Source organism: Pristiophorus japonicus, chromosome 13 (assembly GCF_044704955.1).
Source record: "Pristiophorus japonicus isolate sPriJap1 chromosome 13, sPriJap1.hap1, whole genome shotgun sequence".
NCBI lineage: Eukaryota > Metazoa > Chordata > Chondrichthyes > Pristiophoridae > Pristiophorus > Pristiophorus japonicus.
In genome coordinates, this window is record NC_091989.1 from 47,587,930 (window position 1) to 47,612,167 (window position 24,238).

The 24,238-nt window shown below is 43.5% G+C and overlaps 1 protein-coding gene across 1 annotated transcript in view; it reads left to right on the forward strand.

The window, feature by feature from the left end:
* celsr1a (cadherin EGF LAG seven-pass G-type receptor 1a) overlaps positions 1 to 24,238 on the forward strand; it is a 366,505-nt gene that overhangs the window by 189,622 nt on the left and 152,645 nt on the right. Inside the window, exon 4 of the mRNA XM_070897418.1 lies at positions 20,686 to 20,908. Coding sequence (XP_070753519.1) covers positions 20,686 to 20,908 — 223 coding nt within the window. The remainder of the gene's footprint in view (positions 1 to 20,685; positions 20,909 to 24,238) is intronic.

A 24,238-nucleotide genomic window follows, 5' to 3' on the forward strand; every position in this document is an offset into this window, starting at 1 on the left:
TCGAGAGTAAATGGAAGTTGACTGGAATACTTATAACAAGTACGTTGCATCAGTGTGTACAAAACACAAGCATATTGGGGAGCAGGTAAATCCTTAATTAGTGTAAAGCGAGAAGAGAGATATAATAAATAAAAGGAAAGTATGAAAGAAGTTAGTTAAGCTAAAGTGCCGGGTCGTGATGGGATACATTGAAGGATCTTGAAGGAAATGTAGGAAAAAATTGCAGAGACCCGAGGAATTATATTTCAGGATTCTATTGAGTGGATGTGTGCTGGAGGACTGGTGAGTGGCCAATTAAATATCATTATTAAAAAGGGAGGTGGTTGAACTAACCTGAATAATTACAGTCCAGTTAATTTAGCATCTATGGTAGGGGAAGTTTTAGAATTTTTAATTTAAAGATGAAATGATTAAATATCTAGATGAAGAGAAAATGGTTAGATGCTGCTGACACAGATTTAAGAAAGGAAGATCATGCTTGCAAACCTGATAGTTCTTTGAGTAGCTGACTGATATGGTGGATGGGAAATGCAATGGATGTGGTATACATGGTTTTTCAGAAAGCCTTTGACAAGGTACCACGCAAGACACTAATTGAGAAGACCAAGGACGATTACCAGATGGTCTTTACCTGTCCGTCATTGTTCATATTAGCGGGAGGATAGCACATTGGAATAAAAACTGGGAAGAAGGGAGTCGGAGTTAAGGGCAGTTTTGCAGAGTGGTTGGAAGTCGATAGCGATATCCCATCGGGTTCAGTTCTGGAACTGCTTCTGTTCAATGTGTACATCAGTGATTTGAATAAACGGTGAGAGAGTGGTGTCCAACTTTGCAGATAATAAAATAGAAGGCATAGCAATTAATTCTGAGGGTCAAAGGAAGCTGTAAAGGGATAAGATGGTTAAAACGGTCATAATTATACTTTGAATGGGGGAAGGTTAGGTGATGTGGAAGAACAGAGAGATTTAGGGGCTGAGGTTGTCGAGTTATTAAAAGCAGTACTTCAAGTGGATTAGGCCATTTTTGAAAAAAAACTAGTGGAATACAAGAGTTGTAGAATGTAAAAGTAAAGGTGAATCTAGATAAAAGCTTAGTAAGATCACAGTTGGAGTACTGTGTGCAGTATTGGGTTCCATACTTTGGAAGGAAGCTGAAGCCATAGAGATGGTACAGTTCAGATTCACTAAGATGCTGCCTTGCATGAGGAATTACAAATATGAAAAAAAGACTTGGAAAAATTGAGTCAGTTTTTATTAGAACAGAGAGGATTATGGGGTAGGGGTATTTAAAATAGTGAAGAGATGTTACAGGGCACATGGAACCAGACTGTAATGGTTGAGGTGCCTCTAACACGAGGACAGAGATGTAAGATTAAATATGAGATTTGGAACAGGGAGCAGGGGAAGCTACTTTACACAGAGGGTTGCGAGTCTGTAGAATGCACCATCAGAGTGAGTGATTGAAGCAGAGACCATGTCAACATTTAAGAATGGGTTAAATAAGAGTTTAAAGGAAAGGGGGAAACCCGTCAGGCACATCGGATTGGGACTACTGCTTGTGTGGAGGGGGATAAATGCCAACACAGACTGGCTGGATCAAGCAGCCTGTTTCCATGTAACTGTCATTCTATGTAACTGCTACTAGAAAGAAAGACTTGCATTTATATAGCGCCTTTCACGACCACCAGACGTCTCAAAGCGTTTTACAGCCAATGAATTACCTTTGGAGTCACTGTTGTAATGTGGGAAATGCGGCAGCCAATTTGCGCACAGCAAGCTCCCACAAGCAGCAATTTGATAATGACCAGATAATCTATTTTTGTTGTGTTGATTGAGGGATAAATATTGGCCAGGACAATGGCAGATGCAGCTAAAAGTTTTAAAAGCCTGTGAGCAGATGTTTTGTTGAAGGCTAAAAGGAGGTGAAACCTGCTGGGTGATATATGAAGATCACATCAAACAGGCTTGGAAAAGGCACTGAAAAGACAAAAGATTAATAAAACAGTTCCAAAGTAGAAGGGAGTGAAGTGGAAAACAAGTGGGAGAAGCTGGCAAGAAAATAGGGGAAAGGCTAAGGCGGAAGATGCTCGTCAATGTTCAGATCAAAAGTTGCACAGTAGCCAGAAGGAAGATGAGATATTGTTGTTGAAGTTTGTTTGAGCTTGGTGAGAGCACTGCAGAAGGCCAAAGGCAGTAAGGTGACACTGGGAATGGAGGGGGGAGTTGATGGGGTGACCAACAGGGAAGGTCAAGATCATGTTTATACACAGAATGGAATGTTCGGCAAGCAGTCACCCAGTCTAAATTTGGTTTTCCCAATAAAGAGGCAACCCTCTGGGAACAAGTGCTAAAATGAAGTTTTCCATCTCTAGTTTAAGAGGATAATTAGTCAGACTGCTAGTGTTTTGTTGTCATAAAGTCACATTGAGAATATTGTGTTCTAATATTGCTTGAAACTTTGGGCACCCTAACTTCAAAATATCATTGATGCACTGGAGAGACGAATGCGGACTGTGACAATTAGTGTTCTCAGATATGAAAAGGGGCTCAAAAAAGTGGACTTATTTTCATTGATTGAACTTTTCAAAATGGTGAATGGCACAGATGAAATAAATGTTAGCAAGCTAATTGACTTACACTGTGATTGCAAAACTAGAGGATCGGAGAACAATCTTAGTTCAGAAATAAGAAATAAATGGTCTGGATTTTCCTCAGCTATTCCACCTAAAATCAACAGGACGGTGGTGGAAAGGGGACAAAACTGAGGGTAAGGCATACCATCGCATTCCTGCCTGCAGCTAGATTGCCTTCTGGGGCCACATCTTCTCTGTCTGCTGTATGTAAAATGCTGTTAGTGTGGTGTGCAGAGCCTGGGCTCTCGTGCTGACTGCCCTTCGTAATGGCCACTCCCTGGACTGCATGAAGAAAGGTGATAGTTGACCCAGAGTAATGGCGGTAAGGCTCCAAATTTCTTTTAGTGCAGGCCAGAGCCGAGTTAGAGGCCTTCTGTCTCTGCATAACCGCCCAATTGACTCGCCTTCTTGGGTCTCAGTTTCAGCCAAGGCTTAAAGATTTCTTGGAATCCTCTTCAGAACTCTTTCATCCCCTTTAAATCCCCATAGCACCTCCAACACCTGCAGCAGAAGGCTCCATCTTGGTGGTGGGATCCCACCAGGAATCTGCCCGATAATAAACGACTCCTGGCCCAAGACAATGGGCTCAATTTTCCTCGGTGATTTGCGCCGTTTTTTTGGCGCGCGACGCTTTTTTTGATGTAAGTTTTTAAATTAAAGTTTCCCCGAGGAATCTGCGCCAGCGTAACTGAATTAGTTACGATTTCTTTAGGTTCGTTTTTTTTCCGTCATAGGGGGCGTAACCCTATGCCTGCGCCGGTTTTTGTCAATTATGTAAGTTCGCCCCCAAAAAATGTCTCCTAGGTCGGCGTATCTGGCCACTCCCGAAAAAGGTTCAGGTGAGTTATGAAAAAGCAGCACATATTGAAAAATCGGTGCAGAAAGACACCATTGTTTATCAGCATAGTTTGGAGGGAGTCAAGAATATTTAAATATGTATAATAAAGATTCTTTTTTTTTTTACCTTTTTTATAACGCAGCAAATGAAAGTTTGATGTAATTCTACAACTTTTCATATTCTTTCAACTGACACACCACCACTGAACGTCTGCAAACAGGGCTTGAGGGTCGGAGTGTCGGCCGGCAGAATCGTGCTCAGACACAGGCTCGGCTGCAAACGAAGCCCGGGGCGGGTGGGGGGGTGGTGGGGGGGCGCTGTGGAAGGCGATCGTAAGGCATCACAAGACTGCACTACACATCAAATGAAACCCGGGGGTTGGGAAGGGGGGGATAGGGGTGTTCCCAATCACTGCGCCTGCTCAGACCTGGGTGTGATCCATACATACCTGTGGGGAGAGAGAACAAAGAACCTTGTCCTGCCTGCCTGCTCTTTTGAGCTTCTTGCAAAATTTCATGTAAAATTTAAGCTTGGGGGCAATAGTGACAATGCCATACCTTGTGCAAATCTTTTGTATCATGGTGCTGCGGAGGAGATATTGATTCGACATAATCGCATGAGGAACCTCAGAGCCCTTAAGGTGCTGGGCAGGAGACCTTACCCACGTTGGGTATATCGAGACAGGCATTCGTACCTGCACCTGAATGATGCAGACTGTGTCAGAAGGCTGCGTTTCTGCAAAGAAGTTATAACTGAGATCTGTGAGTTGGTGAAAGCAGACCTGCAACCTAAAAGTGCCAGTAGGATGCTTCATCAGTTGAAGTTAAGGTTACAGGTGCACTTTCATTCTATGCATCCGGATCCTTCCAAGCTACAACTGGGGATGTGTGCGCCATTTCTCAACATGCAACACATGTCTGCATTCGGCAGATGACTGCTGCACTATATGGCCAGAGGAATGACTACATAAAGCTCCCTATGACTGCCCAGGCAATGCTTGACAGGGCTGTGGGCTTCTCCAGGATTGCTGGCTTCCCCAAGGTACAGGCCTGCATTGATTGTACCCACATCGCCTTGCGAGCACCTTTGGAAGATTCTGAGATGTACAGGAACAGAAAAGACTTCCACTCCATTAATGTGCAGCTCATGTATGACATAGAAACATAGACATAGAAAATAGGTGCAGGAGTAGGCCATTCGGCCCTTTGAGCCTGCACCACCATTCAATGAGTTCATGGCTGAACATGCAACTTCAGTACCCCATTCCTGCTTTCTCGCCATACCCCTTGATCCCCCTAGTAGTAAGGGCTACATCTAACTCATTTTTGAATATATTTAGTGAATTGGCCTCAACAACTTTCTGTGGTAGAGAATTCCACAGGTTCACCACTCTCTGGGTGAAGAAGTTTCTCCTCATCTCGGTCCTAAGTGGCTTACCCCTTATCCTTAGACTGTGACCCCTGGTTCTGGACTTCCCCAATTTTGGGAACATTCTTCCTGCATCTAACCTGTCTAAACCCGTCACAATTTTAAACGTTTCTATGAGATCCCCTCTCATTCTTCTGAACTCCAGTGAATACAAGCCCAGTTGATCCAGTCTTTCTTGATATGTCAGTCCCGCCATCCCGGGAATCAGTCTGGTGAACCTTTGCTGCACTCCCTCAATAGCAAGAATGTCCTTCCTCAAGTTAGGAGACCAAAACTGTACACAATACTCCAGGTGTGGCCTCACCAAGGCCCTGTACAACTGTAGTAACACCTCCCTGCCCCTGTACTCAAATCCCCTCGCTATGAAGGCCAACATGCCATTTGCTTTCTTAACCGCCTGCTGTACCTGCATGCCAACCTTCAATGACTGATGTACCATGACACCCAGGTCTCGTTGCACCTCCCCTTTTCCTAATCTGTCAGCATTCAGATAATAGTGTGTCTCTCTGTTTTTACCACCAAAGTGGATAACCTCACATTTATCCACATTATACTTCATCTGCCATGCATTTGCCCACTCACCTAACCTATCCAAGTCACTCTGCAGCCTCATAGCATCCTCCTCGCAGCTCACACTGTCACCCAACTTAGTGTCATCCGTAAATTTGGAGATACTACATTTAATCCCCTCATCTTAATCATTACTGTACAATGTAAACAGCTGGGGCCCCAGCACAGAACCTTGACGACATGTATCGCATCATGTCAGTTGATGCAAGATACCCTGGGAGCACCCGTGATGTGTTCAACCTACACGAGAGTGTTATATCTGCCATGTTTCAGCAGCAGCCAGAAGGTCAGAACTGGCTACTGGGAGACAAAGGGAACGGGCTCACCACCTGGCTCACGACGCTCCTACGTGTAACCCGGATGGAAGCTGATCGGGAACACAACATGTCGCACATTGCGACGTGCAGCATAATAGAGAGGACCATTGGCATCTTGAAACAGCGTTTATGATGCCCAGACCATTCTGAAGGCAACTTGCTATACTCCCCTGAGCTTGTCAGTCAGTTCACTGTTGTGTGCTGCATGCTGCATAACTTAGCCATCATGAGGCAGCAGCAGCTGGTAGTAGAAGACCCACCTGAGGTGAGAGTGGCTGATGATAATGATGAGGAAGATGCAGTTGAGGAGGACGAGGAATCCATGCACCTACCTGAACATGGAGGGCGGGCCATCATGCTCCTTTAATGATTGCTCGAGCCTTGCGCTAGCGGCTCATCCGTGAACGCTTTGCTGCCTGAAGGCTCAGCGACAACTATTCCACATGGACCATGTTTACTGTTTGGACCTGTTTCGTAATGTTGTGTTGTGTTAATGGAACAAATGATGGAAATGATTATTGTTTACTTCAAAATTTGTATTAATAATCGAACAAACATTTGAAATGATTTAGTTATAATTTAAAATATATTTTATTCAAAAGTTTAACACTTGTTTGTGTTGTGTATCTGTAAAGCATGCACTCCCATGTTCCGCTACCAGGGAGCGCATCCCCTGAAGTCCCAAGGGATCCCAGCATCCCTTGGGAGCAATATAAATAAGCCGGCCCCTAAGGCCCATTACTCACTCTGGAGTGTCTTGATAAAGACTGAGGTCACTGTTACTTTAACCTCCCTGTGTGCAGCCTCATCTGTGTTAGGAACACAACAGTTTGTACTTAACTTCATTTTAATAAAAATATTCTTGTATCAAACTTTAAAGTTTTCAGTTAAGATCATTTACAAACTTTAAGATCAGTTACTAACCTTTAAACTTGTAAATTTATATAACTTACAAAAAACTTTTAAGTTGAGAACAACAGTTACAACAGTAACAACAATAATAACGACAACAGCAGCAAAGAAAGACTGCATCCATCTCTCCTCCACCTTATTCTAAGACCGCCCACCGTGCTTGGTTTGGTTTCTCGGGTTGTTACCAAGCTTATTCTTTCTAACATCTCAGGTAATGTGCATCTGTTGTTGGGGGGGGGATCAGGTGGCAATGTGGAGGGCCCGGCTTGGGGCTCTTCAGTGGCTGGTCTGGGGATTGGAGTGGGAGTGACAGTTGATTCTGTCAATGGGCGTGGGGTCTGGGCGTGTTCCCTTATTGCAGCAGCTAACTCCAAAATTCTTCCCTCATGTGCCCTGACAGTGTGTCAACTACCTCCAACATTCCCTCCCTCATGTTCGCCGACAGTGTCTCAGCTACCTATGACATGCCCTCACTCGTGATGAGGAGAAGTGTGTCAACTACCTGTAACATTCCCTCCCTCATGTGCACCGACATGGTTTCAGCTGACTGAGATATTCCCTCCCTCATGTTCCCGGACACTGTTTCCATTTCTCGTGAGAGTGTTGTTACTTCTCCCGATATAGTCCCGATACCTCATCACCCACCCACTGAAGGTGTCCAGGAGTGATCACGTAAGGTCAATGCTCTCCGCACTCATAAGAACATAAGAAATAGGAGCAGTAGACCATACTGCCCCTCGAGCCTGCTCCGCCATTCAATAAGATCATGGCTGATCTGATCATGGACTCAGCTCCACTTCCCTGACCGCTTCCCATAACCCCTTATCCCCTTATTGTTTAAGAAACTGTCTATTTCTGTTTTAAATTTATTCAATGTTCCAGCTTCCACAGCTCTCTGAGGCAGTGAATTCCACAGATTTACAACCCTCTGAGAGAAGAAATTTCTCCTTATCTCTGTTTTAAATTCCATCAACCACATCTGTTAGATCCTGCCCTCGGGAGAGCGCAGTCGAGCTTTCCTTCCCCTCCTCACCCTGGGTGTGGCTCACAGCATCCCAGTGGGACCCATAGCCTCAGACAGTGGGGCCCTGGGTGTACCTCGCTGAACCCCACTGGAATCCTCAGCCTCGGACGGTGGGAAACCATGGAATGTCCCACCTACACCCAAACCACTACTCAGGGAAGGGGCTGGCACCTCAATGGGCGACACCTGCACCTCCTCAAAAGTGAGTACAACAGTGGGGGCTTCATCCATCCCCTCCCCCTGCCCCTCTCATCCTGTGCTCTTGGTCTGGAAGGTGGGATTGGAAGATGTTCTCCTCTTCAGGCTCGTCCTCATCTGAACCTTCTGCATCGTCAGGGTTGGCCTCAAGTTCTGCAAAATATAACAGAACAGACAAATGGTTCGCAGCAGAGGAAGGAGCAGGGTGGGTGGCATGAGTAGACTCACACAGCACAGGCAGCGGGCTGATTTGAAGGACCACGATGAATGATAGCACATTGCATCAACCGAAGTGTAACTGATGGGCACATCCCTATGAACCGAAGCATAGCTAGCCCGTGCAGTACTTAACACTTAGCAAAGCCAGACTCTGGAATTTGCAGGACTTGCCCTCTCCCTCGAGTGTGGGCCCAGCTTGTGCAGTGGTGGTTGCTTTTCTCCAGGCAGGACCCATCAAACCAGCGACCCTCTCTTCCAAGGGTGTCAGTGGGTGCAGATTTGCCGGGCCTCCTCCTGTTCGAGTTCTTTCCCTTTTGTTATGTGCCACTTCCCTTTGCAAAGATGAAAATACAACTTTTTAGAGAGGGTGTCTTTCTGCTGGGTGGGACATAGTCAGCTGATCACATTTACATTACAATTGAAATTGCATTGAATAAATGAAAATATTACACTAATTACTTGACCAAGGTCCTGCCACTTTTTGCACTGGCCTCCAAACCTTGGGGTGGTCACCATTGCACAGTAATCTTCTGCAAGTTGGTTCCAACGTTTCTTCATTTCTTTGGGTGGAACTTTTATGTGACCTCTGCTGGTGTCCAGCTCCTGCCATCTGGCCTCAATCACAGGAACTAGTGCCTCCACTTCATCCTGTAAAAAAATACTTGGTCCTGGCGCGCGTTGCATCTTGTATTGCAGCTGCGATTTTTCCAATGATAATTACAGTTCTCACACACCACTCAATGCTCTCACACACACAATTGGCTCTCAAATGGCCAAATGCAGACCGGGAACTGTACTGCGCATGATCCATCGGAATCACGTCATAAACGTCCTTTTTTTTTGCGCATGCGCAGAAGGGGCAACAACATTTTTTTGGCGCAGATATTAGGCTCCACCCCCCGAGGCTACAGGACAGACTGCGCGGCACCAAATTTGAAAAATAGAGCGGGGAAACTTGGCACATTTATTTTTGGAGTAGTTCTGGCCTAGAAAAATGGGCGTAACTCTGGCAATACGGCAGAAAATGACTTTGGGCAAAATTGAGCCCAATGAGTTGGGGTTTCAGCGGTGTCGGGCCAGCAGGGAAATGTTTCACCACATGATACCTTGGGAGAATCCAGTCCCAGGTGTTTTTTCTGTTGGGCAGTGGCTATGTGGAATTGATTCCCAACAAGCGGATAAGAGCTGGATAAATAATGGTGAAGTTAGAAACAGACAATCCAATACTCAACGGTTGCTGTAATACTGGGACCGTGGGTGAGTCATGTGTTAAACTGTAAATGTAAGTAATATTCTGGAGTTTTATTTGACTACCCTTGAGGGCTGGGAAGAAACTTTTGAGCAGATGTATCTTTTTGAATTCCTTGCTCCCTCAGCAGATTAAGTGGGTTGGTTCGAGTCAGTGAGAGGGCACATGAGCACCTGCTGTTCACTTACTCTGTGCAGACATTCCTGGTTACATGGAAGGAGCAGTCGGATTTTAATCAGGGCTGTGGAAACTTCTCATTTGAATCTCATTTCAAATAGTTTATCATACAGGAGAATTTGTGTGTCAATGTTTGACACTAGTTCGCCTCAATTATAGTCAAATAGCATGCACATATCCATCCACCTATGCCTACAATTACAACGAAAATCAGAGGCCTTGCTATGTAGCCAAGATCTTGGATTGTGCTGTTAAAAAGTAACTTGTGACTCACACATGGCCTGCGATTTTCCCAACTCGACGGATCCGTAGTGAGCAACATGGGTGGCAGGTCCCGGCCTCACTACTGGCTCCAGCTCGCTGTCCAAAATGATTTTTCCCAGATTGGGCTTGTTAAGCCCACTCAGTGTGTTTCCCATCCAATTGAAGGAAGCGAGTCCGATGACGTCATTCGATGACGCGCCATCAGCCGGTTTCCTTAAAAGGGACCATGCGCAAATTTATATTGACAGTTGTGCTGTCAGTGTTCTACAGCATTGAGGTACTGTAAATACTGACAAACACTGCACAGAGATGCACGCTGCACCTAGGCTTTCCCATGATTCCCTCCATATGCTAATGGAGGGAGTCACAGCATGCCTTCCAATGGGCGGTAGAGACCTCCCCAGGAGACCACTGCAGCCTGGTTGCACATTGCACAGGAGGGCACAAGCAGGGATGTCATCAGGCTGCAGTGGCGGAAACCTTTCAATGATCTCAGTAGATCACGAAACGCAAAGCCACACGCAACCTCATCCTGCTGTGCCACTCATCTCATCCCCATCACTCTGCCTTCCCTACCCTACTCCTGCACATCCTTACTCACACCAACTTCCCTTGCACCTCCACCCTTCCCTCTCTATCTACATCATCACATCCCCATCTCACTAGCCACCCCTCACACTCGCCCTCATCCTAGTCCAATCGTACCAACTAACAACACACAATGGTAGACACTTGGGTGTTTTATGCAATGTTCATGTAAAGTTTCTGTTAATGTGGTGTCAAACATTTGAAACCTTTATTTTCAACACTTTTCATTCTTGGACAGATCTTTGTGCACCTTTGGAAGCGGCTTAGTGAATTGCAATGAATCATGAGACATAACGGTACCCTCCGCAGTGGTGATGAGTGTGAAAGGAATGGCTTGGGCACTGTAGGGATGCTTTATGCTATTGGTATGGGGTGGTGCCAACCTGGTGCATCAAGTGGCAGCCAGGGTGTACAGCATTGAGTGAAGTAAATCTTGCCATGGTGAGGCCATCCCTGGCGTCCCGGGCAGCAATGTGGTTGGGTGCTGATGCCCTGTGTCCTGTGCAGCATCAGTTGATTGCGGAAGGTTGGTGATGGTGGTGGTGTTGGTGATGCTGGTGTTGGAGATGATCATGGTGGGATTCTGAGGACCAAGGTGAGATATTTTCAAGGGCACCAATGCTGATGTAATAGATGGCAGGTGAAGTTGAGATGACAGAAGCGATCTGTCAATGGTGAGAGAGGGTGTTCCAGTGAGGTGACACTAGATAGAGAGTTTGCTCCAAACACTTGCAACCTGCATAAAGTTCAATCTGTCTTCCAAATGCAGTAAGCAACAACTTCTGAGCTTGGAAAGTGAGCAGAAGCGAGATGGGAGCTTTAAAAGCACATTTGCAGCTGTCCAGTAATGAGATGATTCCATGGCCATTGATCTCCCGACCTACTTACCTGATGTGATCCCCGAGCAGCGTGGGCCCCGTGGGTGACCTGGTAAACTCTGAAGGTGATCTCAAAATAGTTCTTAATGGTCTGTTAACAAGGTCATAATGACCTGAATTGCCTCCCCCGCCGCCACGTGTCGGATCTGCTCAGCGTTGACAGACCCGACATTTGGGAAAGGCGCATGGCAGTGGGTTCCTGACCCGCTGTCAAAAAAAAACAATTTCCCCCCCAATCAGGCACCTTCCCATAAAATTCCCCAATCGTCTTTCCCCACTTTTGTCTGAGGTATTTTGGTTTTAAACTAGGTACTGCACTATAAAATTTATGTTACTCCCATGTAAAGGAATACATCAACGATAGGCTTGATCATCATCATAAATTTTTCTAGTTTGAGAATGTTTTGTTTTACTTCTTTTAAGTGAAAATCAGATTTATTTATTGTTACAAATCACCATCCTATGGCTGGTCTCGCAAAAAGCACAGCCATTTTGTCCTTGCACCTGGACTGTGCAGAGGTGCGGAAACGAGGCAGGACTCCTCCGTGCTCAGCCTTGCACTTTCAGCCCATCCTGTGCCTGTCATACCATGTAGTCCATGGGGAGTCTGTCAACTAATGATGTCAATAAATATCTAGGGCTCCAGTTCTGCAATCCAGATTTATCTGGCTTTCCCAAAAGTAGAGTTTAGAAACTCCTGGAAGTTTATAAAGAACATGTTAGGGGATTTGGGGTGAGCCAGTGGAAACATCCACCTAACTTGAGTTCCGTTGGTTGTGGTTTACACAGATTTTGAATGAGTCAGATCACACATTACACAGGAGTTAGAGTTTTCCAACAAGTGCTTTAGAATTTGAGTATGAAGGATGTCCACTCATTGATACATGAGGAACAAATCAAAAGGAAAACCTACTTTGAAAGGTTATTTGAATCAATGATAATTTTATGACTAAACTATCTTGAGTAGTGGATGAATGCAGTCTCCTCAACACTTCTTTTGCAATGCCACCATGCTCAGTATTTCTCATCTGCAGAAACTGATGGTTCCTGTGATGTTATGCATGAGCAATGTTTTTTTCCCCTTCTCGTGATGCTATGGTTCCACAGACGACAGCAGTTCTCCAGGTAACTTGCTCAAAGAGCTGTTGTATTTGTGTGACTCCAGACAGTGAGTGTTTGACAGACTATTCATCTACCAAGGGTATCAGAGCTGAGCCTTACCCTGTCCTCAGCTGACACTAATTTAAACAGGGCAGAGATCAAAAGCAGAAATCCGACTGATTTTTTTGTTTCTCCTTGCTAGCCCAGGGCACTGAAGCTGATTATAAATCCTGTTTTCTGCCCCTGCTAAGCATAGACTGCATCAATCCAGATGGGCTGCCAATACACAGGGTGGCACCTGTACCCACTCAGTCAGTGGTTCCCAAACCGGAGCATACTGGCACAGTGAGCCACTTGCTTGCTGTGAATTAGTAGTTAAAGTTGTCCAGAATGTGTTTCGGTCTTTCCAGTTGACTCTTGATCAAGGATTGTGGATGTCATAACCATTAAAGTTTTATGCAACTTTATTCCAATTTGCATGCAAAAGATTTCCATAGTTGGGATTCAAGCTGGGAACTGAAACCTAGAGCCTGGCAATCTCTCAACCCCATTACAATTGGACATTTGAGAAAAATTAGCCCGATATGAAGATCAAACTGTTATTTTTAATGAGAATTCTAGATTTAAGGGTGGGAAAGCTAATAGATTTGGAAGTGGGAGTCAGAAACATGAGACATCCTAGTCAGCTGAGGAATACTTAGCACCATCAGAAAATCTATTGAACGGTAGTTCACCTGGGTTCATTTATAGCTGAACATGATAAAGAAATTTAATGGGAACGAAGGAATAATAGGATATGGACGTTCTTTTAGTGATCTAAAAGTAAGCATTCTGTCCAAATCAATCAGGGTTGTATAATATCTATGTCAAGTATTTTATATTGTATATTAAAGTTTTACTGAGTGCAGTAATTATAAGCATTCTCGAAGCTGGCAATTATTTGTCAGAGTTTGTACCGAAAACTCGTGGTATATGAGCGGGCCGAGAACATTTTCGAAAAGAATCACTGCCTTCAGCTATTGGGCAGCCTGAACAATATTTCTAAATATCCTAACATGGTACATCCATATATAGAGAAAGTGACATAATAGCATAATACTGCCTTTTGAGTATGGTTGATAGGTTTTGTGGAATATTCGATCTGTTCTGGAACTCCTAAGTTAAGCAGTTTGAAGTATTTGTGTGAAATTAATTGATGAATGTAGTTCTGCAGAATTTGTTTCCTCCGAGCCAATGTAGGTGCAATTGTATCTGTTTTGGGTGATTTTAAGCAGTTTGTCCAAATATTGGTCTGATTTGTGATTTGACAAATAGACTGTAGCTTCCCAGCAGAGTTTAGAATTTACTGTAGTACAACAGCACTATTCAAAGCAAAGTGCTGAGATAGTTAATGGTTTGAAGCTGCTTGTCATTCCCGTTTCGATACTTCTAAATGACAAAAGCAGCAAAATGAATTTGCAGCAAAAATCCTGATTCACAAACAGCCTTGAAGTAGTACAAAAGAATGTTGAGTTGCTTTGCCCTAATCTGCTGTCGGAAGGAAAGGAAATGTCAGGTGATAGCAGTCATCTATTTGATAAACTTTACCAACATGATAGGGTAGATATCCAAATCCAATCTTTCCATTCTTACTGCCTCCATATTCAGTGTACCCTCCACTTCCTGTGCACAGTAATTACTATTTTCTTCTTTCATACGGTCTTTTCCAAGAACTAATTATTTGTAATGTCTCCAGGTGATGATAGTTGACCTGTCTTCATATGTCTACTTTTGCCAACATAAAAGGAATTTAAATACTTGACGGTCTTCTACAAAATTGGATTATACAACAATTAGCTAAATTACCTCTGGAGCTGGCCTGGTTTCCTCTCCTATCGAGATCAACCCGAACAGGAGACAACCTAATGGTTTAAGTTCACCACAGGTCAGGGTTGAAGGAAGCAAAGTGAGGCTTATACAAATTGTGCTGAAATAGTCTATTATTGAATCTGTAAGAAGTCTCTTTTATTTAGGAGGTTTCCACTTTGAAGAGGTGTTATCTGTGCGAGAATGTGTGTAGTGAATCTGGTATCGAAAGTGGTGGAAGGGACCCAATTAACCATGCACTATTTTCATCTTCACAAATGATCTATTTCCATAATGAAGTTCTGCATCAATAACATTTAAAGAAATGTTTGCTGAACACGTTTTCATGAAGACAATGCATATGAACCTCCAAAATGTTTGATTTTTGTTGGTGGGGTGGGGGTGTGGGGAGAGGAGGGGTGGGTGTGGTGGTGAACTGGCTGTTTTGACGAAAGAGATACCAGTTTCACAAAAAAAAAGGCAGCTAGTTTGGTGGTGGAACGGTTTGGAATATAGGCAGTGACTTGGATATGCCAGTTCCTGATCTTAGTTGGAAAATGCTGGCTTAGTTGGCTTTGTGAAGGGCCAGAGCCTCAGTCCGTGCCTCAGAGGGGATAAGGACTCCCCATGCCGAGTGATCTGGTTACCTGGCCCATAAGGAAGCTTGCGCAAACCTGGGATCTAGTACGTCGACTGCGATAGGTGAAGGTGGGGGTTGAGGTGAAGGTTAGCTAGGGAGCCAGCTTTCACCCTGAAGATGAGAATTGGCCCTCTCACACAGGGGACTGAGTCATGGGGGTCTCGAAGCGGGTGAGGATGCTAGGCCACCACCCCTCCCCCAATGGTGACCAAATGCTGGAGTTTCTGGCAGCATGGAACAGAATGCACCCATTAGTGCACGTTAACCACATGCAAATGAAGTTCCCTCCCCCTGACCCCCACTGGTGAGGTCAGTGCTGGAGGGCAACGATGGCAGGGTCCCAGGCTCGTGCATTTTCGGGATCGTCTTGTTTTTACAGACACATGGTGTAATGACGTCAAATAGGGTTTCCCAGTGTCCTGCTCAATATTCATCCGTCAACCCACACGATCAAAACAGATTAATTGGTCATTTATCTCATTTATGGGACTCTGCTGTGTATTGTGTGCTGTTGCCGACATAACAACAGGAACTGCACTTCAAAAGTAATTCCTTGGTTGTGAAAGGATTTGGGACATCCTGGGAAAGGTGTTCTAACAATGCAAGTTATTTCTCTTATCAGAAACAAGCTGGGCATATGCAAAAATGCTTCTGAAGATCTTGAAAAAAAGATTATTAATATAAAGAAATAGGAAAGAACCTGCAGTTAGATAGCGACTTTCACGACCTTGGGATGTCCCAAAGCGCTTTACAGCCAATTCATAATTTTTGAAGTGCTGTTTTTGTTGTTATGTCGGCAAATTTGGCAGCCAGCGACATCCCACAAACTGTAAATGAAATAGATGACTACTTAATCTTTGAGGTCTCATTGTGTGTTGTGTTTGCTCTGTATTGATCACTGTAAATCTCATCAACCTGCTAAATATGATCAGGTGCAGCTCTGCACACTCTCTGATGGAGGTTATTATCCCTGTGATCACAGGTCTGTTCAACAGAGCTCATTGTTTCAGTCCTTCCACAGATACTGTGAACTATGAATCTGAATCAACACTTATTCAGACCAACAGATAGCAACTTTAACTACTGGACAAGAAAACACATTTTTGGCAAGTAGTTCACGTGGAGCTCCTTGTTTCCACTTTCTTAACTGGAAAAGGATGGGATCTGAATTATGGACATCAAGCGGGTTGGTTTAAAAAAGACGGGGGAGGGAATTGTTCCTCGTCGTTATTCGGGATGTCAGTTGTGGAAATTTCTATCATTGTCTCAGCCCAACAGCCTTCATTAGTTCATAATATTTTTCTCTGCATTTCTACTTGCGGAAAAAAACATTAAAAATGAATTGTGTGTGTGTGTGTGTGTGTGTGTGTGTGTGTGTGTGAAGAGAAGGAAATATATTCATTTCCAACTATGAGGAAGATTTGTCATTCAGGAATTATCCAGTTAACCTCATACAAATGTAAATTAAAATCATACCTCAGAGGAAAATAATCAAGCAGCCGCTGGTCCATGCAAATCTGTCGAATGTGTAAGCCTGCAGGTAGAAGCATTTTCTCATTGGGATTGACCCCGGTGACCTTTATTGTTCTTGCTGTTTGTTCAGTTAATTCATCGAGTGAGATTTTTTTTCCTCCTGCCATGGTTCCGTTAGTATTTCGAGGCTGTTCATGTGAGGAAAGTACTAAGTGGTATATTTTCCTGCTGTGCAGTATTTTTAGCAAAAAGAAAGGGCGTGAGTATAAAGTAGCGTTTCCTTTTGTATGTTCATCTCTAATTTTCCTAAAAATACATTCCTAAGTGATGCTGTTCATTTCTTGTCATTAACTGGAAAAATACACTGGAGCTGGTTTTTCACTGAGTGTTAACTGATTGCAGTGCTTCTGCTCAGTGGCCTGACCTGAAGACCACCCACCAAACTGGGTGTTTCAAGCTGTGGGGCTTCCCTTTCAGATTGGAAGATGTGTAACGCAGCAATCAGCAACTTCCTCACACCTCAGGTGGTCGATGTTTCTTGGTGCTCGCTGCAGCAGGACTGTCGTGTGGGCAGTGGACACTATTTGACCACTATAGCAGCAAATAGTTCTTGCTCCCCCACTTTGAGTAAATGCTGATTCCATGGCAATAGTCCTGCCTGGCACCCCTGCTGTCCGTTTCAATGAATTGAACCCGGAAAAACACTTGTGTTCAGCTCTGATATCAAGCCAGGTTTTTTCAAAAAGCACGCCATTGGATTTATGCTTGGGCATATTGGTCCTAAAAGCCCCATTTCCCCCTCTTCAAATATCGCTGGGCAATGCATCATTCATTGGCCAAAATAACAAGTAGATTATCAACTCCCAGCTCCTCAGCCTGTACAAAGAGCTGCTCAGGAACAGGCTTCCGAGTTAGTTTGATTTATTGGGCCATCTCCTGGGAAAATGGCGCACCTCCTCTTGGTCTCTTTTCTCAATGGGAGAATTGCAGCTTTATTGTTGTACTGTGGAATTGCATCTTCAGTGTTAAAATGGTGGATTAGTATCTTGCCAATGATGTTTTGATAATCACCCTATTTGCAATACATGAATTAATTTGCATTTTCAGTTACCTTCTGCTGAAATATTAAGTGACAGTCACGGGAGACACAATGAGCATTCTCGTACTTAAGCCCCCATTGAAACACATTCAATTGGATAGCCATAATTATCACAATTTTGACCAGAGTACAAAGGTCCCTTGTGGCTTGGGGAATTAATGTTTTGAATACACAATTTCTTCAATATTTATTTCTTACAAATTATGTTTTTTGAAAAGGAGTTTTCAAAAAAAATGTTGCTTGTGCTCTCTTGAAAATAATGACATTTGTGGATGGCCTTTACAGCCATCAACAACATTCTGAATACTTGATGGGACTTCTTTACAAGTGACTGAGGTTGCTTGTGTGTATCAATGTTGTCAGTATTACACCAGTTGTAATTGAGTCCCTATTTTTACTGTTATCCATGCACATTCAAGTGAATGCCCGCCCAGTATGTACAGAAATAACATAGAAACAGAAACCGCTTTCAGAGGGCAGATCATTAAAATACAAAAGTTACCCATTTTGCACTGAGCATCTGAGAACCGAAGGCTTTAACGATTTAATTATGCTAAGCCAACATAATAAAGAGCCATAATACAAAAGCAAAATACTGCGGATGCTGGAATCTGAAATAAAAACAGAAAATGCTGGAAATCTCAGCAGGTCAGGCAGCATCTGTGAGAGAAGGGTCATCGACCTGAAATGTTAACTGCTTCCCTCCACAGTTGCTGCCTGACCTGCTGAGATTTCCAGCATTCTCTGCTTTAATTTAATAAAGAGCCATTTTGCTTGGAATCATCAAGTTAGCAGGAGCCATGCATTTGTCATGTGCACATGGTCTCCTGATTGTCAACATTTTCTATTGGTTGCAGTAGCATTGGTTATCTGTCCTTAAAGCAGCAACATCCCCAAAACTGCTTTATCTCGTTTGAAAGATACGGTTTTTATGTAGTCTTTACAAAAAAGAATGATGATTTGTGATGCTAATTCCTGCCAGTGCTAATTGTAGAGTGTGGAATTAGTAAAACTATCCCTGTATTATGGTCACACCTACAGCTGTGTTTATAGTCTCCCAGGGGAAGGATGAACAGCGCATTACAAACCATGGTGGTTGTTTTTTTGCAATTGAAATGATTTTAACGCTACTTAACATCGACCTGAAGCATTTTCTAAGATGTCACAGCAGGAATGGGGTACTGAAGTTGCATGTTCAGCCATGAACTCATTGAGTGGCGGTGCAGGCTAGAAGGGCCGATTGGCCTACTCCTGCACCTATTTTCTATGTTTCTATGTTTCTATCTCCGGTTTTCTTCCTCAGGAGCACATAGCTGAACTAACCATAAAGCAGGGTGGAAACAAAAAAAAGCTTCAAATACATTTATCTGCACTAAATATGGCGGATTTATTACTTTTGTAGCTGTGCTGTGAATGTCAGAGTAACAGTTTTATGATTACAACCCATGCGTTTGCTGCGTTTTCCTGGCTAAGTTGTGCACATGCTAATGTTGGATTTCTATTTTTTTCTAGTGTTTATTCTGCATTAACTCACTTTTTTAGACACATGGGCACTGAAATGGAAACCTTTGTTGGCTCTGAGTGAATGCCACTGGACCGAGTTAATTTAAGCGACTGAAAAGACCTCTCCTTCATCTTCGGATAATAGCGTAATCTCCCTTTTAGAGAGAGATGATGCTTGCCCTGTTCATGTGTGCCAAATGATTTCAAAACACGAAAGCCAGTGGTGAAGTGTGATGGCACTTTACAATGAAGAGCCCAATTGATAGTGTCTGTGACAATGATACTAATTGGGATGTGACAGCTGGTATTAGGCCTAATTAAATGCAGACACCCACAGCTAAGCCTGTTTTTTTTTCTGAAACAATTTGTCAAGTTTCTAACGAATAGCATTCTTTTAAATAATTCACAGAAGTGAAGTTCAGACACAATGAACAGCAGTAGCAATGGCATCATAAGCTTTTCATTGATTCTAACAAACTGATGAAGAGGTTAAAAAGGACTATTGTCACATAGTGACAACCCCCCAACTATGATGACCTCTGCTGAGATGCAAATAATCTCCATCTCAAGTTTTGGTTGGTGCTTCTGTTACAAAGGAAGAGTTATTTCCACTGTTAAAATCTATCAAATAAAGGCTTTACATTCCTAGCCATGTATATCTTAGTTTTAGTAGAAGTAGTGTCATCATACATCAGAAATACAGCGCTATTCGATCCCTTCACCAGGAGTTAAAATCATATGATACAGCACAGATGGAGGCCATTCAGCCCATAGTGCCATTGCTGGCTCTTTGGTCGAGCTATCCAATTTCATCTTTTGGGGAATATAGGGATCTGGGGATCATGTGGGGCAGTGGAGTTGAGATCAAAGATCAGCCATGATTTTATTGAATGGTAGAGCAGGCTTGAAGGACCGAATGGCCTACTCCTGCTCCTAATTCTTATGTTCTTCATCGCATTTCCCTGCTCTCTCCCCATAGCCAAGTAATTTTTTTCTCCAAGTATTTATCCAATTCTCTTTCGAATGTTGCTATTGAATCTGCTTCCACCACCCTTCCGGGCAGTGCATTTCAGATCACAATAGCTTGCTGGGAGACCTTGACAAGTTTCAGAGGGCTTGCAGCTTAAACCAGCTCTTCACAATAGTTCAGCTACTATTCTTTATCCCAATATTTGATATGGGGTAAAAATTATTTTTAGAATATTCTGGCATTATTTTAGCGAAACCTAAAACAGACTCGACAAAACCTGCCATATATATCACGTTGCCTGGCTATAATAATTTCTAGTAACTGGTCGAATCAAGTAAAGAACTAGCTTGAAACCATAGTTCCATAGTTGTCATTGTCAAATGTTTATGCTGATTTATTGCCTTTCTATCATTTCCAACGGAGTCAAAATGAAAAATATCCGTGTGCACTAATACGACAGTAGCTACAGGAAGGCTAGCTGTCGATGTGACAGCACATTAGCCAGTGTTAGGGAGTTGATTCATTTACTATTAAATCACAGTGGCCGAGACAGTGGGGAAACTTGAGCCTACAGAGATGGGTTGCTACTGATCAATCTTGTCTTTAAATACAAGTGTTGATTCTTCAGGAACTGAAAGAGTATGAAGAAAGAAAGACAAAGTTTAAAAAAAACATCTGCAACTGCCCTTCTCAATGATTGCTAGAGATGAAAATGAACCATACACCATATAGTCACTGTATATTCTCTCCTGTGTTTTAGGTGAACATTGTGAAGTGAGCACCAGGTCAGGCCGCTGTGCACCAGGAGTCTGCAAGAATGGAGGAACCTGCATCAATCTGCTTGTTGGTGGCTTCAGATGTGAATGTCCATCGGACGATTACGAGAGACCATACTGTGAAATTACAACGCGTAGTTTTCCTCCACAGTCCTTTGTGACTTTCAAGGGCCTACGCCAGCGCTTCCATTTCACTGTCTCCCTCATGTGAGTATAAATGACTAAAGGCAAACTCATGCAATTAAAACTCCCAAGAAAAGTGACATGAGCTGTGGATTGCGTGTTAATCTTGAATTGGAGTGAAGTATAGGAGTTGAGACTGCAAAATTCTGTCATTAAATTGGCCCATAGTTCTTTTCCAAAATTGGAAAGTTAAAAACAAGGTGACTTTCCAGCTTGCAAGACAGAACTGTAACATTTCAGTACAGCATTAATGTGTTAAATATGTCCCGAAACTCTAAATTTATTTTCTTCTGGAATAGTAGATATATGGAAGATGCCCAACAAAAATAATGTTAAATAATTCGTGTTTTTGTTTTAAACTGGATAAATATCTCAATGGTTTCTCAGGGAATGAAAGCTGAGGGATGATTTAATGCTCTGTGGAAAATGATGGTCCCAGTGCTGCCATGATTTTAAAATTCTCATCCTTTTTTTTGAAATCCCTCCATGGCCTTGCCCCCCCTACAACCCTCCGAGAACACTGCGCTCCTCTAATTCTGGCCTCTTGTGCATCTCTGATTTTCATTGCTCAACCATTGGTATCTGTGTCCTTAGCTGCCTGGGCCCTAAACTCTGGAATTCCCTCTCTGCCTTTCTACCCCTCTCTCCTCCTCTTAAGATGCTCCTTAAAACCTACCTCTTTGATCAAACTTTGAGTCACCTGTCCTAATATCTCCACAGAAAATGCTGGCAATCTCAGCGGGTCAGGCTGCATCTGTGGAGAGAGAAATAGAGTTAACGTTTCAGGTCAGTGACCTTTCGTCAGGTCATTGACCTGAAACATTAACTCTGTTTTTCTTCTCTCCACAGATGCTGCCTGACCCACTGAGATTTCCAGCATTTTCTGTTTTTATTTCAGATTCCAGCATCTGCAGTATGTTGCTTTTGTCCTAAAATCTCCTTGTGCGGCTCAGTGTTTTGTTTGCTAACACTCCTGTGAAGCGCCTTGGGACGTTTTATTGCATTAAAGGTGCTTGTAAGTGTTAGTTGTCGTTGTTTTGTGCCATTTTTACCTCCTAGCCAAGGACAAGCAGAGAGTCTAAAGGTTGTCTGAGAGTGTTGTCCAGAGTGACTGTTAAGGGAGGAGGAATTACAAATGTTTAGAGTCATACTGCAAACATCATCACCTATAGCAAAATGAAGGAAAATCAATTCAGAATCCTAATCCTAACATTTCACATATTGCACCCTGCCCAAAATCCACAAGTTCCATCCCTCGATACCATGCCGGGGACCTGTGTCCAGAAGGTCTCCCTCCTCCATATATGTTCTGCTCATGCTCCCTCATCCAGCCATTGTAGACTGCAGTCTGCAAGATCATTCAAACAATCTCGGTAGGACTGAGTTCTTGCTGGGCCTGAGAAAAGTGCTCCCTGCAGTGAGCAGGCTAGTATGACTCCTGGTCCAAGCAGCTGCAGCCACAGCCACAATGGACACGTGTCTGAAATACATGTGGGACTTTCGTCTCTCAGATCAATGTTTGTCATCTTTGGAAGTAGGGAAATAATAGGCAGTCTGGAAAATGTTCCTGGAAATCCACTAAACAGAAAATACCTGGTCAGTGGAGAAAACCACCCACTGCCCCAGGAGTGGCACCAAACCCACCAACACGATCATCAGTATTCTGGACCCTTCCCCACTATTCCCAAGTCTAACGGTCCTCAGACCCCAGGGTCAAACGAGCTGCTTCACATCCTTGACCTTCTTTGTTCACAGCGATTCATTCTTCCAGCAGGCACTGTGCAGTCTCGTAAAATGTCTACATATACAATATGTTGTAAAAGCTTTTACCGATAAATAAAACAGAAGAGAGTGACTAAAGTAAATGTTGGTCCCTTAGAAGTTGAGAAGGGGGATTTAATAATGGTAAATGTGGAAATGGCTGAGACCTTAAACAATTATTTTGCTTTGGTCTTCTCAGTGAAAGACACAAAAACCATGCCAAAAATTGCTGGTCACGGGAATGTGGGAAGGGAGAAGGGAGGACCTTGAGATAATCACTATCACTAGGGGGTTGTGCTGGACAGGCTAATGGGACTCAAGGTAGACAAGTCCCCTGGTCCTGATGAAATGCATCCCAGGGTATTAAAAGAGATGGCGGAAGTTATAGCAGATGCATTCGTTATAATCTACCAAAATTCTCTAGACTCTGGGGAGGTACCAGCGGATTGGAAAGCAGCTAATGTAATGCCTCTGTTTAAAAAAGGGGGCAGACAAAAGGCAGGTAACTATAGGCCGGTTAGTTTAACATCTGTAGTGGGGAAAATGCTTGAAGCTATCATTAAGGAAGAAATAGCGGGACATCTAGATAGGAATAGTGCAATCAAGCAGACACAACATGGATTCATGAAGGGGAAATCATGTTTAACTAATTTACTGGAATTCTTAGAGGATATAACAATCATGGTGGATAGAGGTGTACCGATGGATGTGGTGTATTTAGATTTCCAAAAGGCATTCGATAAGGTGCCACTCAAAAGGTTACTGCAGAAGATAAAGGTACGCGGAGTCAGTGGAAATGTATTAGCATGGATAGAGAATTGGCTGGCGAACAGAAAGCAGAGAGTCGGGATAAATGGGTCCTTTTCGGGTTGGAAATCGGTGGTTAGTGGTGTGCCACAGGGATCGGTGCTGGGACCACAAATGTTTACAATATACATAGATGACCTGGAAGAGGGGACAGAGTGTAGTGTAACAAAATTTGCAGATGACACAAAGATTCGTGGGAAAGCGGGTTGTGTAGAGGACACAGAGAGGCTGCAAAGAGATTTCGATAGGTTAAGCGAATGGGCTAAGGTTTGGCAGATGGAATACAATGTCGGAAAGTGTGAGGTCATCCACCTTGGGGAAAAAAAACTAGTAAAGGGGAATATTATTTGAATGGGGATAAATTACAACATGCTGCGGTGCAGAGGGACCTGGGGGTCCTTGTGCATGAAACTCTTTTAGAGTCTACCTGCAAAAACATAAAACATTAAACCGTGCCACCCGACCTGGGTGACACACCAGACATTTACAAGGCCCTTTTTTCCTTTTTTTTTGTGTTTTTCATTTTTTTGGGCGCTAAAATCACATTTTTCCAGTGCCCCCTATAAAAGGGAAGGGGACACTAAAAGCACCGGCAATTAAAACAAATTAAACTGAATCCCAAAAAGTTAGTTTGCAGGTGCAGCAGGTAATCAGGAATGGAATGTTGGCCTTCGTTGCGAGAGGAATGGAGTACAAAAGCAGGGAGGTCCTTCTGCAACTGTACAGGGTATTGGTGAGGCCGCACCTGGAGTACTGCGTGCAGTTTTGGTCACCTTACTTAAGGAA